Consider the following 12,027-nt stretch of genomic DNA (forward strand, 5'->3'; position numbering starts at 1 on the left):
TTGAATGCTAGGCATAGTGCTTTGAAAATGGCTCGCTTCTTTATAGGGAGCAAATGCACTTATTCAGAGCTTGGGTTGTAGAATGAAATTTGGGTATGTTTATGAGCATTCTAGTTGCGGAGTTTTGGACCGTTTGTACGTCAGCTTGTTTTGCAGATTAAGATAAAGTCAATTGCAGAAGTTAATGTGGGAAAACCAGTGCAATGACTACTGTTTATAAGAGGTTAAATGGAATTAGGTGACTGATTTTCTTTAAAGTTTTTAAAACACAAAAAAGAAGAGGAGATAACTGCATTGACCTGATTTTTATAGGTTAGTCTATTATCCAGAAGGACTCCCAATTTTTTTTACTTTATTCTTTGGGACTTGGAGAGTACTCAAGTCTTGAGGCCACCAAGAAGGAGTTTAGAAGGGTGCACTATGCCCAAACAACATCACCTCTGTTTTGGCTGAATTTAATATAAGGCAATTTTTGCCCATCCATTCGCTGACTTCAGACATGCAGTTTTGAATGGATTCCTCCATGCCATGACCTACGTTGGATAGGGACACCACAATATGGGTATCATCAGCGTAGGACACTATTGAAAACTAAAATGATCTGATCAGCACTGTCAGAGGGGGTGACATTTAAATTAAACAGGGTTGGGCTTAATGATGAACCCTGGGGAACACCACAAGGTAAGGTGTAACGTTCTGAAGTAAAGTCATCTAAGCTTACAGATTGAACCCTATTAGTTAGAAAGGACTGAAGCAGTTCTTATGCACAATCTTCAAACCCCAACTTGCTCAACCGGTCGTCCAAACATGTATGGTCAATCGTATCGAAAGCAGCAGATGGGTCCAACAGGACCAGGGCCGGTTTGCCACCCCTGTCCAAGCTGGATCGTATATCCTCCATGGCCATAATAAGGGCAGTCTCCGTGCCATGACTACTTCAGAACCCAAATTCGTTTACATCTGAGTAGTCGTGCTGCTCAGTGAAGGATGCTAGCTGTAAGTTCATAGCCTTTCCCACCAACGTGGCTGGAAAGGGAAGCCTTGCTATAGGGCGATAATTATTAGTGTCCAGGGGATTACGATTATTTTTCTTTTTTCTTTATAAGTGGAAGGACTGAGGTCTTTTTCCAATCCTTAGGAAATATGCCTGTAAGAAACATTACATCAACAATTTTGTCTAAATATCCAGTAATAATATCAGGAACCATCTGATTAGTAGTCGGAGGACAAGGATCAAGCTAAGATCCTGACTTGGTAGCCATAATCAGCTGTCTGGCTTTCTCCGCTGATAGAATGGTAAATTCTCTGAAGGGCCTAGAATCGTTGTTCACTGAGTGATCAGCGATGTAGAGCAGCTTGCTGGTTTGGCTAGTGGCAGAAAAACTAACAAAGATGTCCTGAACCTTCTTATGGAAGAAAATTGCCAATGCATTACAGAAGTCTTCATTGCCTGCGGTAAAATTAACAGTTGGGATGGTAGTTAGTTTAGTAATCGTTTGAAAGAGCTCCTTAATGGAGTTTTTAACGGACTGAACCCTTTTCATTTAATAATCTAATTTGGCAGTTAAGATGAGTATTTTATAATTAGCTGAGCACTGCTTATATTTTTCTTTGTCTATTACGTTGTATTCCTTTCTCCATATTCTCTCCTGTCCGCGGCAGTGTTGTTTAGAGGTTTTTAGATCTGAATTGTACCATGGAGCTGAAGGATTAGTCCTTTTAGATGTTTTATGTTTCATAGGAGCAAGATTATCAGTGACTGACTGAATCCACTGTCCAGGATCTGCTGAGACCACCGGTTCAGAAACAGATGAAGCAGCCCTCAGGTCTGAATCTCAAAGTTTATGCCATAGTTGAAAGGATTTGGTATTGCTGGCATTAGATGTGCAGATATAATTGGAAAAAACATTAATCGTAAAAATCATAGCTGTGTGAGCAGACCAAATTAAATTAAGAGCCTTTAAAAATGTCACATTCCGATTATCAGTAAAAACTCCATCCAGAGTGTGGCCCACGCTGCCAATTATTTGAGATAGATCAAAACCAGTCATGGTGCCGATAAGATCATCAGTGTCTTTGTCTACAGTGTTTTTTAAGTGGTAATTAAAATCACCAAGGATGTTAAAATAATTTTTAAGGGAACATGATTCCAAAAGAAGACTAATGCCTTATGGAAACATTGTTCTAAAACCCGGTGGATGATTTATCAATAATCCATTAAAGGATTGATTTTTTGAGAGCCCAATGTTGAAGAGCAGTGCTACACAATCTTTGAAGGAGGCTGGCAAACTGGAGGAGGAGAAAGTATTTCTAAGAAATATTGCTAACCCTCCCCCTTTCTTATGTGTTCTATCCAGCCTGTAAATGGTATATCCTCGGGGGATATAGCAGACGCCATATCAGGGTTACAAGTAGCCTCTGCCATTGTTTCAGTGATAAAAGCCATATCCACATAATGGCTTTCTAAGAATTCTACACATTTGACTGTGTGTTTGACCAAAGACCTCGAATTTATCAGAGCACAGCGAATATCAGGTTTCTTCTACTATCTAGAGCATATCTTAGTGACACTTTTCACATATGCAATTGTTAGTATCTAACTCTAAATGCAGTTCATATGTTTTTTTGCAATCTGGAGTGGTCTTTGTAAACCTCAGTAACAGCACACTGAAACTGAGGGAGCAGAAGCCAGAAAATTGCCACTTCTTTTGGCAGAAAAGTGCACCTTTTTTCACCAGTTTTATTGTGTTTGGGCATGCATGGCAAATTGATTTTTCGGCCATGGTGTAGTAGGATCAGATGGATGGTCTGTTCTGAGGTATGAGCAGTATTTTCGGTCTGTGTGAGGTAATCATTGTCAAGGATTGGTCTTGAAGAGCACAAAGTGAATTGTCAAAGGTACATATGACGTTAGGTTAGGGGGGACCTTGTTAAAATTACAAGAAGGCAGTCGGGCAATGCACCCTTTGTTCGGATCCCTATGACATCTCGGGCAAGGTCTGAGAAACGTTACCAACATGTAGCCAAGTCTGAGAATGCATGGTGAAAGGAAACAAAAATAGTCACTTAAAACCTGTTAATGGATTTTTAGAAGAGTTAAACAAAAAGATAAATGATAAACGTATCTGTATAGCAATTCGAATATTCAACAATGGTGCAAATAATTCAAACATATGAGAATTGTCACAGGGCTTTTCCTGAACTGGTAGGTAGTCCGCCTCTCCATGGAACAAATTACATTTTATCATTTTCATAAAATTTTTATCTACATTAAGTTAACAATTTTTTTAATGATCTAAGTTCAGCACATTTTAATATTTTTTTCTTACCTGGAAATGTCAGACGATGTGTATTTACTTTTTGCAACTGTGTGGTGATCATTTGAAGAGTCTCCTTCTCCCTCTCCCTCCAGGTCGTCCGTGACATCATAAATGATGATGTCGTCTGTGAGCTGACCTCTTCTCTTTAAACCTTTTGTGCTAGGAATGGGTTCCTGTTGAAAATCGTAGCATTAAAATATGTGCTTTCCTCTATAATGCATACCACCTTCTCCTCACTGACATCAAACGCAGTTAGTAAATTCCTTATTTTATAGTTCTTCAAAATCCCAACATGGTGACACTGCATTGCATATATAATGGTAAAACAGATATACACTAAGCAGTGTAGAAGAAAGTAAACATCAGAAAAAGAAAGACAGCGATATAAAGCACAGAAAAGGCAGTACAGTATCACCACAATCAGAAACAACACTTAAAAGGCAAGTCTTTAGAATACTGGAATAGACATTTGGAGGCTAAACTAAAGTGCAGATTCTATATATCAAAGAACAAGCAACAAAGAGCAAGAGTAAATCAACAACAAAGAGCAAGAGTAAATCAACAAGCATTGGAAATGCAATAGGTCTCGCATTAGGAAAGTTTGAGCAATTGGTATTGTAAATGACACTTTTTTTATTTATGTGTTGGTTTTGAAAATAGCAAAAGTAATAGCTTTGTCAGTTACAATGTCAATAGTTTGAACTTTTGCAAATGTGACACCTATAGCATTTGTAATGCAATGTGTGTTGTCTTTACGTGACTTAGATGTATTGATATTGCAAATAACAATGGCTTTTAATTTTGTAAATAATTAATACTTAAATAAAATTTATTGTAATTTATAATGGCAATAGCTTAAACGTTTGTAAATTAATTTTGTGAAGATTATGTTCAGTGTATTTTATTGTGACGAAAATCCAAGAACATTGCATTTGCACCTGGTGGTGGATGTGGTGGTGGTGGGTGTGGTGGATGTGGTGTTGGATGTGGTGGTGGATGTGGTGGTGGTGGTGGATGCGGTGGTGGTGGTGGTGGTGGATGTGGTGGTGGATGTGGCGGTGGATGTCATGGTGGATGTGGAGGTGATGGTGGATGTGGTGGTGGATGCGGTGGTGGTGGTGGATGCGGTGGATGTGGTGGTGGATGTGGTGGTGGATGTGGTGGTGGTGCATGTGGTGGATGTGGTGGTGGATGTCATGGTGGATGTGGAGGTGATGGTGGATGTGGTGGATGTGGTGGTGGATGCGGTGGTGGTGGTGGATGCGGTGGATGTGGTGGTGGATGTGGTGGTGAATGTGGTGGTGCATGTGGTGGATGTGGTGGTGGATGTCATGGTGGATGTGGAGGTGATGGTGGATGTGGCGGATGTGGTGGTGGATGCGGTGGTGGTTGTGTTGGATGTGGTGGTGGATGTGGGGGTGGATGTGGTGGTGGATGTGGTGGTGGATGTGGTGGTGGATGTGGTGGTGGATGTGGTGGTGGATGTGGTGGGTGTGGTGGATGTGGATGTGGTGGATGTGGGTGTGGTGGATGTGGGTGTGGTGGATGTGGTGGTGCATGTGGTGGTGGATGTGGATGTGGTGGTGGATGTGGTGGTGGTGGGTGTGGTGGATGTGGCGGTGGATGTGGCGGTGGATGTCATGGTTGATGTGGAGATGATGGTGGATGTGGTGGTGATGGTGGATGTGGTGGTGGATGTGGTGGTGGATGCGGTGGTGGATGCGGTGGTGGATGTGGTGGTGGATGCGGTGGTGGATGCGGTGGATGTGGTGGTGGATGCAGTGGTGGTGGTGGATGCGGTGGTGGTGGTGGTGGATGGGGTGGTGGATGTGGCGGTGGATGTCATGGTGGATGTGGAGGTGATGGTGGATGTGGTGGTGATGTTGGATGTGGTGGTGGATGTGGTGGTGGATGCGGTGGATGTGGTTGTGGTGGATGCGGTGGTGGTGGTGGATGCGGTGGATGTGGTGGTGATGGTGGATGTGGTGGTGTTCAGTGGGAATTTGCCGGACAATTTACATTAAGATGTTTTATACTTCATGGACATTTTCAGGGTTGTCTTTGCTTTGTTGTGAAAACTAAAGGGCAGACTCTAAAAGTATCCGATTGCAGGCGAGGAGCCCTTAACGCTGGGGGCCAGGAGCCCCTCCGGGTTCTCATAATAATCAGCCACGGATCAAAGCAGCGCCTGGGCGGAAAACAAAGAGAACCCCGTGGAGACCTCCAAGCGCCTTTGATTTCAAGCAATGCCTGCTGCAGGGGTGGGCCCGTTGCGAACAGCATGGCGGAATTAATTCAATTCAATGGTGTGGCCAACAGTGGGGGCAGGGAGGGAAGGGGAGGGGGCGAAGGGGGCAAGGGTAAATATGGACATGGAGGGGGTCGGATGAGGGAAAGAAGAGAGGATATTGAAGGCAGGGACGAATGACGTGTTTAGAAGAGAGAGGAAACGAGAAGGGAGGGCTGAAGTGAGGGGGAGGAGGAAGGGGATGAAAGGATGCTGAAAGGCGGAGTAGGAGTAGAGGTTACGAAAAGAATGAAGGAAAAGAGGTCAAGCAAAGGCATGAAGCAACTGAAGGACAGAGGGAAGGCAGAGAAGGGGGGGGGGGAGGAGAAATGCGACAAATGTTTCTTTTGTTGTACTTTATATTTGCCTGGTTATATACATATATACAAGCATGTACTCCGTTAGGTAGGCATGACTGTGGAGAGGTCAGTAGCACGTCAGGCATCGGCAAACTTTTCGGTCAGATTGGGGAATTAAAACAAGTTAAAACGGTGAGCCACCGTTATGAAAGTAAATGTGCGCATGGTGTACTGCAAATAAAAACAAGCAGCTCAATAGGAGTGGTGGGGGCGGGCACAGAGAGACAAGGGGGGTGTGGTGCAGGGGACTCAAGGAGGCACTGCAGCTCCTGCCCTGCACTCTCCCACAAGCAAAACGAGCCTAGACGGAGAAGGCAGAGAAGGGGAGGGGGAGGACAAATGTGACACGGCGGGGAGGGGGCGGAGCGGGTAAAAAAAAAAAAAAGAGACGGAGGGAAGGCAGGGGAGGGGGAGAAGAAATGCGACAAATGTTTTTTTTGTTGTACTTTATATTTGCCTGGCTATATACATATATTCAAGCATGTACTCCATTAGGTAGGCATGGCTGTGGAGAGGTCAGTAGCACGTCAGGCATCGGCAAACCTTTTGGTCAGATTGGGAAATTAAAACAAGTTAAAACGGTGAGCCACCGTTATGAAAGTAAATGCGCACATGGTGTACTGCAAATGAAAACAAGCAGCTCATTAGGAGTGGTGGGGGCGGGCACAGAGAGACGTGACACGGCGGGGAGGGGGCGGAGCGGGTAAAAAAAAAAAAAAGAGACGGAGGGAAGGCAGGGGAGGGGGGAGAAGAAATGCGACAAATGTTTTTTTTGTTGTACTTTATATTTGCCTGGCTATATACATATATTCAAGCATGTACTCCATTAGGTAGGCATGGCTGTGGAGAGGTCAGTAGCACGTCAGGCATCGGCAAACCTTTTGGTCAGATTGGGAAATTAAAACAAGTTCAAACGGTGAGCCACCGTTATGAAAGTAAATGCGCACATGGTGTACTGCAAATGAAAACAAGCAGCTCATTAGGAGTGGTGGGGGCGGGCACAGAGAGACAAGGGGGGAGTGGATGCTGGAGGGGGAGGTGTGCTGGGAGAGAGAGTGGGGAGGGGGCGGAGCGGGAGGAGCGTTGTGAGGGGAGAGAGTACTTTATATTTGCCTGGCTATATACATATATTCAAGCATGTACTCAATTAGGTAGGCATGGCTGTGGAGAGGTCAGTAGCACGTCAGGCATCGGCAAACCTTTTGGTCAGATTGGGAAATGAAAACAAGTTAAAACGGTGAGCCACCGTTATGAAAGTAAATGCGCACATGGTGTACTGCAAATGAAAACAAGCAGCTCATTAGGAGTGGTGGGGGCGGGCACAGAGAGACAAGGGGGGAGTGGATGCTGGAGGGGGAGGTGTGCTGGGAGAGAGAGTGGGGAGGGGGCGGAGCGGGAGGAGCGTCGTGAGGGGAGAGAGAGTGGGGAGAGGGCAGAGGGGCATGTGCACGCGCTTTTAAGCTCAATGCGCATGCGCATTGAGCTTAAATTTCACGGGCACTGCAAGGAATCGCCACGATTTCTTGCAAGTTAGTTAAAGAGTGTTTAAGCCCCCATAGTCTCGCAAGCTCGATGCGCATGCGCATCGACAGGCGAGACCTAAAAACCTAAAGAAAAAGCAGAATCGAGAAGGAGGAAAAGGATTCCCCTAAGGGGTTGGAAGCTGATGCGGTAGTTTTCAGTGCTGGGAAGAGGAAGGATCAGCAGGCCCTACAGATTCTGTGAAGGAAGTAGAATGACCAGGAAGGAGGTTTAATCATGGTGCATTTTAGACTGGTTTTCCAAATCTGGAGGGAGGGATTGAGATTTTAAAAGCTTTACACATTCTGGGACTGTTGCTAGAGAAAGTTCTTTTAAGAGTGTATTTTCCTGAAACTGGGAATGTCAGTTGTTGAAAGTAAGGGAATGGCTTCTTTGAGCACTATTTGGGGCTTATAGCTCACGTTTATGTGAATGATAAAGGGGTGTTTTGTGGTGGAAGACCTTGTATGTGGGGCATGCTGTTCTACAGGAAGAGCAAGAGCAGAGATGTAACCATAAGAGGGACTCATGAACAGGAGCAATCCAGTTGAATTTCCTGGTATAGGTCTGAAGCACAGCCAAAGAGTGGAGACCTTCTTAAAGCAGCGCTGTGCTCAGTTCAAAATATTATTAGGAACGGTAGGGCTGATCCTGACAGAAGAACAATGGTTTGATGTTTCACAACAATTTCAATAGGCTTTTTGCATTTCCAGCAATGTCCCTAATACAGGGACGACTATTCGAAGATCTGCCCAACCTGAACCCAACTGGCTTTGCCAATATTTTGGCATTAGGAATCATGTTTAGTCCTGGGAGTTCATCATTCTATTCCTTAGAAAAACGAATGGAGCTATGCTATGAGAATAGGAGAGCCTCAATTGTGTGCTGGCTCACATTGTTTTGCAATTAGGGAATCCAGGAGCTAATAAGTCAGGCAGGATGGAAGTTAATTAAAATTCTATATTCGATCAATTCTTAGATACAACTGAATGTCTTCCTCTTAATGATGGAAGGATATAAATGTTCCTCTTAATGATGGAAGGATATAAATGAGTTTGCAAATAGTTCAGAAAGCACTAAGCAGACATGAAAGAACAGGACTTTACAGGACTTTAAAAAGCACAGATTCTCAGATCATTTTTGCATCATTTGTCAGCCCCTTTGGTGATGTTAGCATGTTATAAAGCCAGATATATACAGAGCAGCCTAATAAGCACATGTTTAACTTCAAATGCTATGGTTAAGGATCATAAACTCATAAAATATTTGTAGATACAATTGCCCTTGGCAACATCTAAATGTACAGGTTTCATCTTCTACGCTCAATTCGGCCTCCACATGTGCAGGTATGACTTCAAGCTACTATTGCACCCCACTGGCCTGTATAATGTTAACAGCCCAGTGCCACTTCCCAGTGCGCAGACACAGCTGCAAGTGCAGCTTCTTAAGTGCAGATAAAAACTTGAGTGCCCAGTACAGCCTCACCATGCACATAATGGCTACAAATGCCTACTGCAGCCATCTTATAGGCTGGACTGAAATTCCTAATTCAGCCTGCCTATGGTTACACCCTGAAATATCCAGAGCAGCCCTACGGCCATGGGCAGGCATGGCTCACAAACGTCCAGTGCAGCCTCTCTATATGTAGGCAACAAAGAAGGTGCTTTTTTCAAAAGAGGCATTTATGATCTCAAATTAGAAGGAAATTAATGGCTCAGCATTTTCCTCGATTAAGAAGAAAGGGAGAACACCAGGTTTCCTGGCTCTATAAACTATTACGCCCGCAACACTCTAATCTCAATAAACAACTCACACAGTTCTGGAAATCACATTCCTCTTTCCCAATATCAGATTTGGATTGGTCCAAAACCTGGGTGTCAACCATGAGACACAAAATAAGCCCTGCACTCTCCCAGACAAAGTTTTGGCTTCTCCATAAAGCTTTCTGGACCCCGGTGTGTCTCTTCTCACACAACATTAGTGAAGACGCAATCTGCTGGAATTGTAGACAGACGTGATTTAGAACACATTTTGTTCCAATGTGCGTGTGTGGTACCCTTTTGGGCCAGAGTCTTCACCTTTCTCTCTAAAGTCCTCTCATACCTTTGAAGCTTTCCCGATCAGGATTCACACCAACTGTTGTAGGAGGGAGAACGAAGACTAGCCATGCCGTAAATCTGAATGTGGTCTTGTTTGGAGATCACTAGGTCCAGTACAAACAATGTCTTTGCTATAGGTAGGCACATCACAATGCTTTAGTAGGAGTTTTCATTTAGGAAGTTTTTAAAGTTACAATATAAGAGTCATTAAACTTAGCCCAGCGAAGATTTTGGTCTACATGAAATACGTTTTCACACTATGAGATGAGCGGTCTGCTTGTGAAGTCTACGAGTTTTTCAGCAAAAAATTATGTATGACTGAGGATGTGTCATACAACCTAATTAACAAAGGCTTGATATTACAATATCCACAGATAAGATTTAGAAAGAGATAGCGTTGTGACTTTTAGGAGGTTTAAAGAAAATGTGTCTTTGAAAATAACAGCAATGTCACTTCCAGATTTGTGAGTTATTATCTATGTGTAAAAAGGAGAAGAGTGAATCAAATTTCACCTCTTTCGTTGAAGGGTCCACTATTGAACCCTACATACATTTTAAAGATGGACATTTTAATGACTACAGCACCTACAGATTCTCTACACATTGTTTCACGATAACTAAGTAACCATTATTTATAGAAATCATGAAATGCAATGAAATAAAAGTAGTGCATAGATACATCAATCAATCATATGCCCCCAACAAATAAATGAATACAGCAACTGCAGGGAAAGCACACTCTGTGCAGAGTCACACCTCTGAAACTACCACCACTTTTTTCTAGCACACTGCAAATGCAGACTCATGCCTATGTCGATTCCTCCCATACATGGGCATACTGTTTCAAAGGGATTGTTACTTTTAGTGATGTGGCACTTTCAATACTACCCAAATGGTGTCAAAATGAACTGACATCTTTGATGAGGAACCTTTTATGGCATTTTACAAAATCATTAAGCTGCTCAGCCTAAAAGCATCAAAAAAGGCATTTAAACTTTATTTTAAGTTTAAAATGATAAACTCCAGGAAACCTAGTACACCCACAAAACCAGTGGCAGACAGAGTAGTAAGAAAAAAGGATGAAAATGTCCAAAAGTGATCACAGGAAGGAAAGTGCAGGAGGTATGCAAGAGACCTCCACGCTGAGCCGCACATAGACTGTCATATAGATATGCTTTGCCAATATGCTGTGTTAAGTTAGCATGAGCTCATTAGGAGTTTAAACGCCGTTTTACCTTTCAGCTGCTTCTGCACACAACACATATCTGTTGCCTTAGCTTTGAGTCTAGTAGAGTGTTTTGCTTCACACGAGAATAATATGTTGTTACTCTATCAGCCTTGCTTGTTGAGCTGTGTCTGTAAAGTGAGTGCTGAAACCTTCAAGGATATCTCAACACAGTGGTTGTTGTGAGTCTGATCTTCGCACATTTCTAGACAAAACATACATGCAGCTGCGGCCAAATTCTGGCTTTAGGCGGGTTTTATATTGCTTTACACAGAGCACACACACACACTTGATGGTGCTTCGCATGCAGAGAGCTGGTGGAAGATGATGTGCTCCCTTACCACTAGGATCTTGAGGTATGGGGCCGCCCTGCTAAAAACCCAAAGAGACCTTCTTAGATATAATATACTAGCTAGGGAGGGTGAGAATTAGGTGTCACTGAACCCTATTCGTTTTAGCATTTTAATATGCTTTCACCTTTTGTATTCTATGGACTAGTAACTATGCTGATAACTTTGTTGCTTATAATATGTTTGCTTGTATTAGCCAAGACACTGCATTTGAGAAGACTGCATTAGTAAATAAACATTTCAAAAGTGCATGCGTCCTCATTTACTCCTCGTTCTGGATTGAAATGATTGTATAACGAAAGAGTGTTCACGTGTTCCATGTTAGCCAAGGTATACTAAGTCCATGTTCTGGTTTGTCTAAGCATTGGGAGTTTGTGATAACCAATGAGACACTGTAGTTAGTCTGGTAGGGGATTTTGGGTACTAAGGTGAGTTTTGGTACACCCTAATTCATGGAGGTTCCAAGTCTCCATGCACAGTTCTTTATGAGAACGGAATCCCTGCGACAAGACTGGAGAATGACAAATTATTTAAAAAATGGTAGTGGGACCTGGGCAGAGTGGTGCCTCACAAACACCAGTGTTTGCATGTTTGAACTCATTTCCTTTTTAAGAGAAAATGTTTCATTTTCATTGGTATCCAACAAGCCTGGAGGATGAAGACAACAGGTCAAGCTATGCAAAGCTAGGGCCCTGAGCTGAGTTTAAGTTCTAATGCTCTGGATATGGAGCAGGGTGTGCAGGACTGGGTGCGAGCGGGTGTTCTCATGGTGCATGGGTCATTTAACTGAAAACACAAACAAATAACAATTTGAACACTACCCCTTCTCCTGGGTACTCCCCCAAACTTCCACATCTGTTGGCCTA

The 12,027-nt window shown here is 43.3% G+C and overlaps 1 protein-coding gene across 2 annotated transcripts in view; it reads right to left on the reverse strand.

Moving 5' to 3' along the window:
- HSF2 (heat shock transcription factor 2) overlaps positions 1 to 12,027 on the reverse strand; it is a 313,721-nt gene that overhangs the window by 79,232 nt on the left and 222,462 nt on the right. For both annotated transcript variants that reach the window (XR_015296626.1, XM_086926719.1), the window contains exon 8: positions 3,330 to 3,493. Coding sequence is in view for 1 of the 2 variants with exons in the window: in XM_086926719.1 (XP_086782845.1) it covers positions 3,330 to 3,493 (164 nt within the window). In the remaining variant the exon portion in view is untranslated. The remainder of the gene's footprint in view (positions 1 to 3,329; positions 3,494 to 12,027) is intronic.

The sequence above is a fragment of the Lissotriton vulgaris genome, chromosome 6, assembly GCF_964263255.1.
Source record: "Lissotriton vulgaris chromosome 6, aLisVul1.2, whole genome shotgun sequence".
In the NCBI taxonomy this organism is placed as follows: Eukaryota; Metazoa; Chordata; class Amphibia; order Caudata; family Salamandridae; genus Lissotriton; species Lissotriton vulgaris.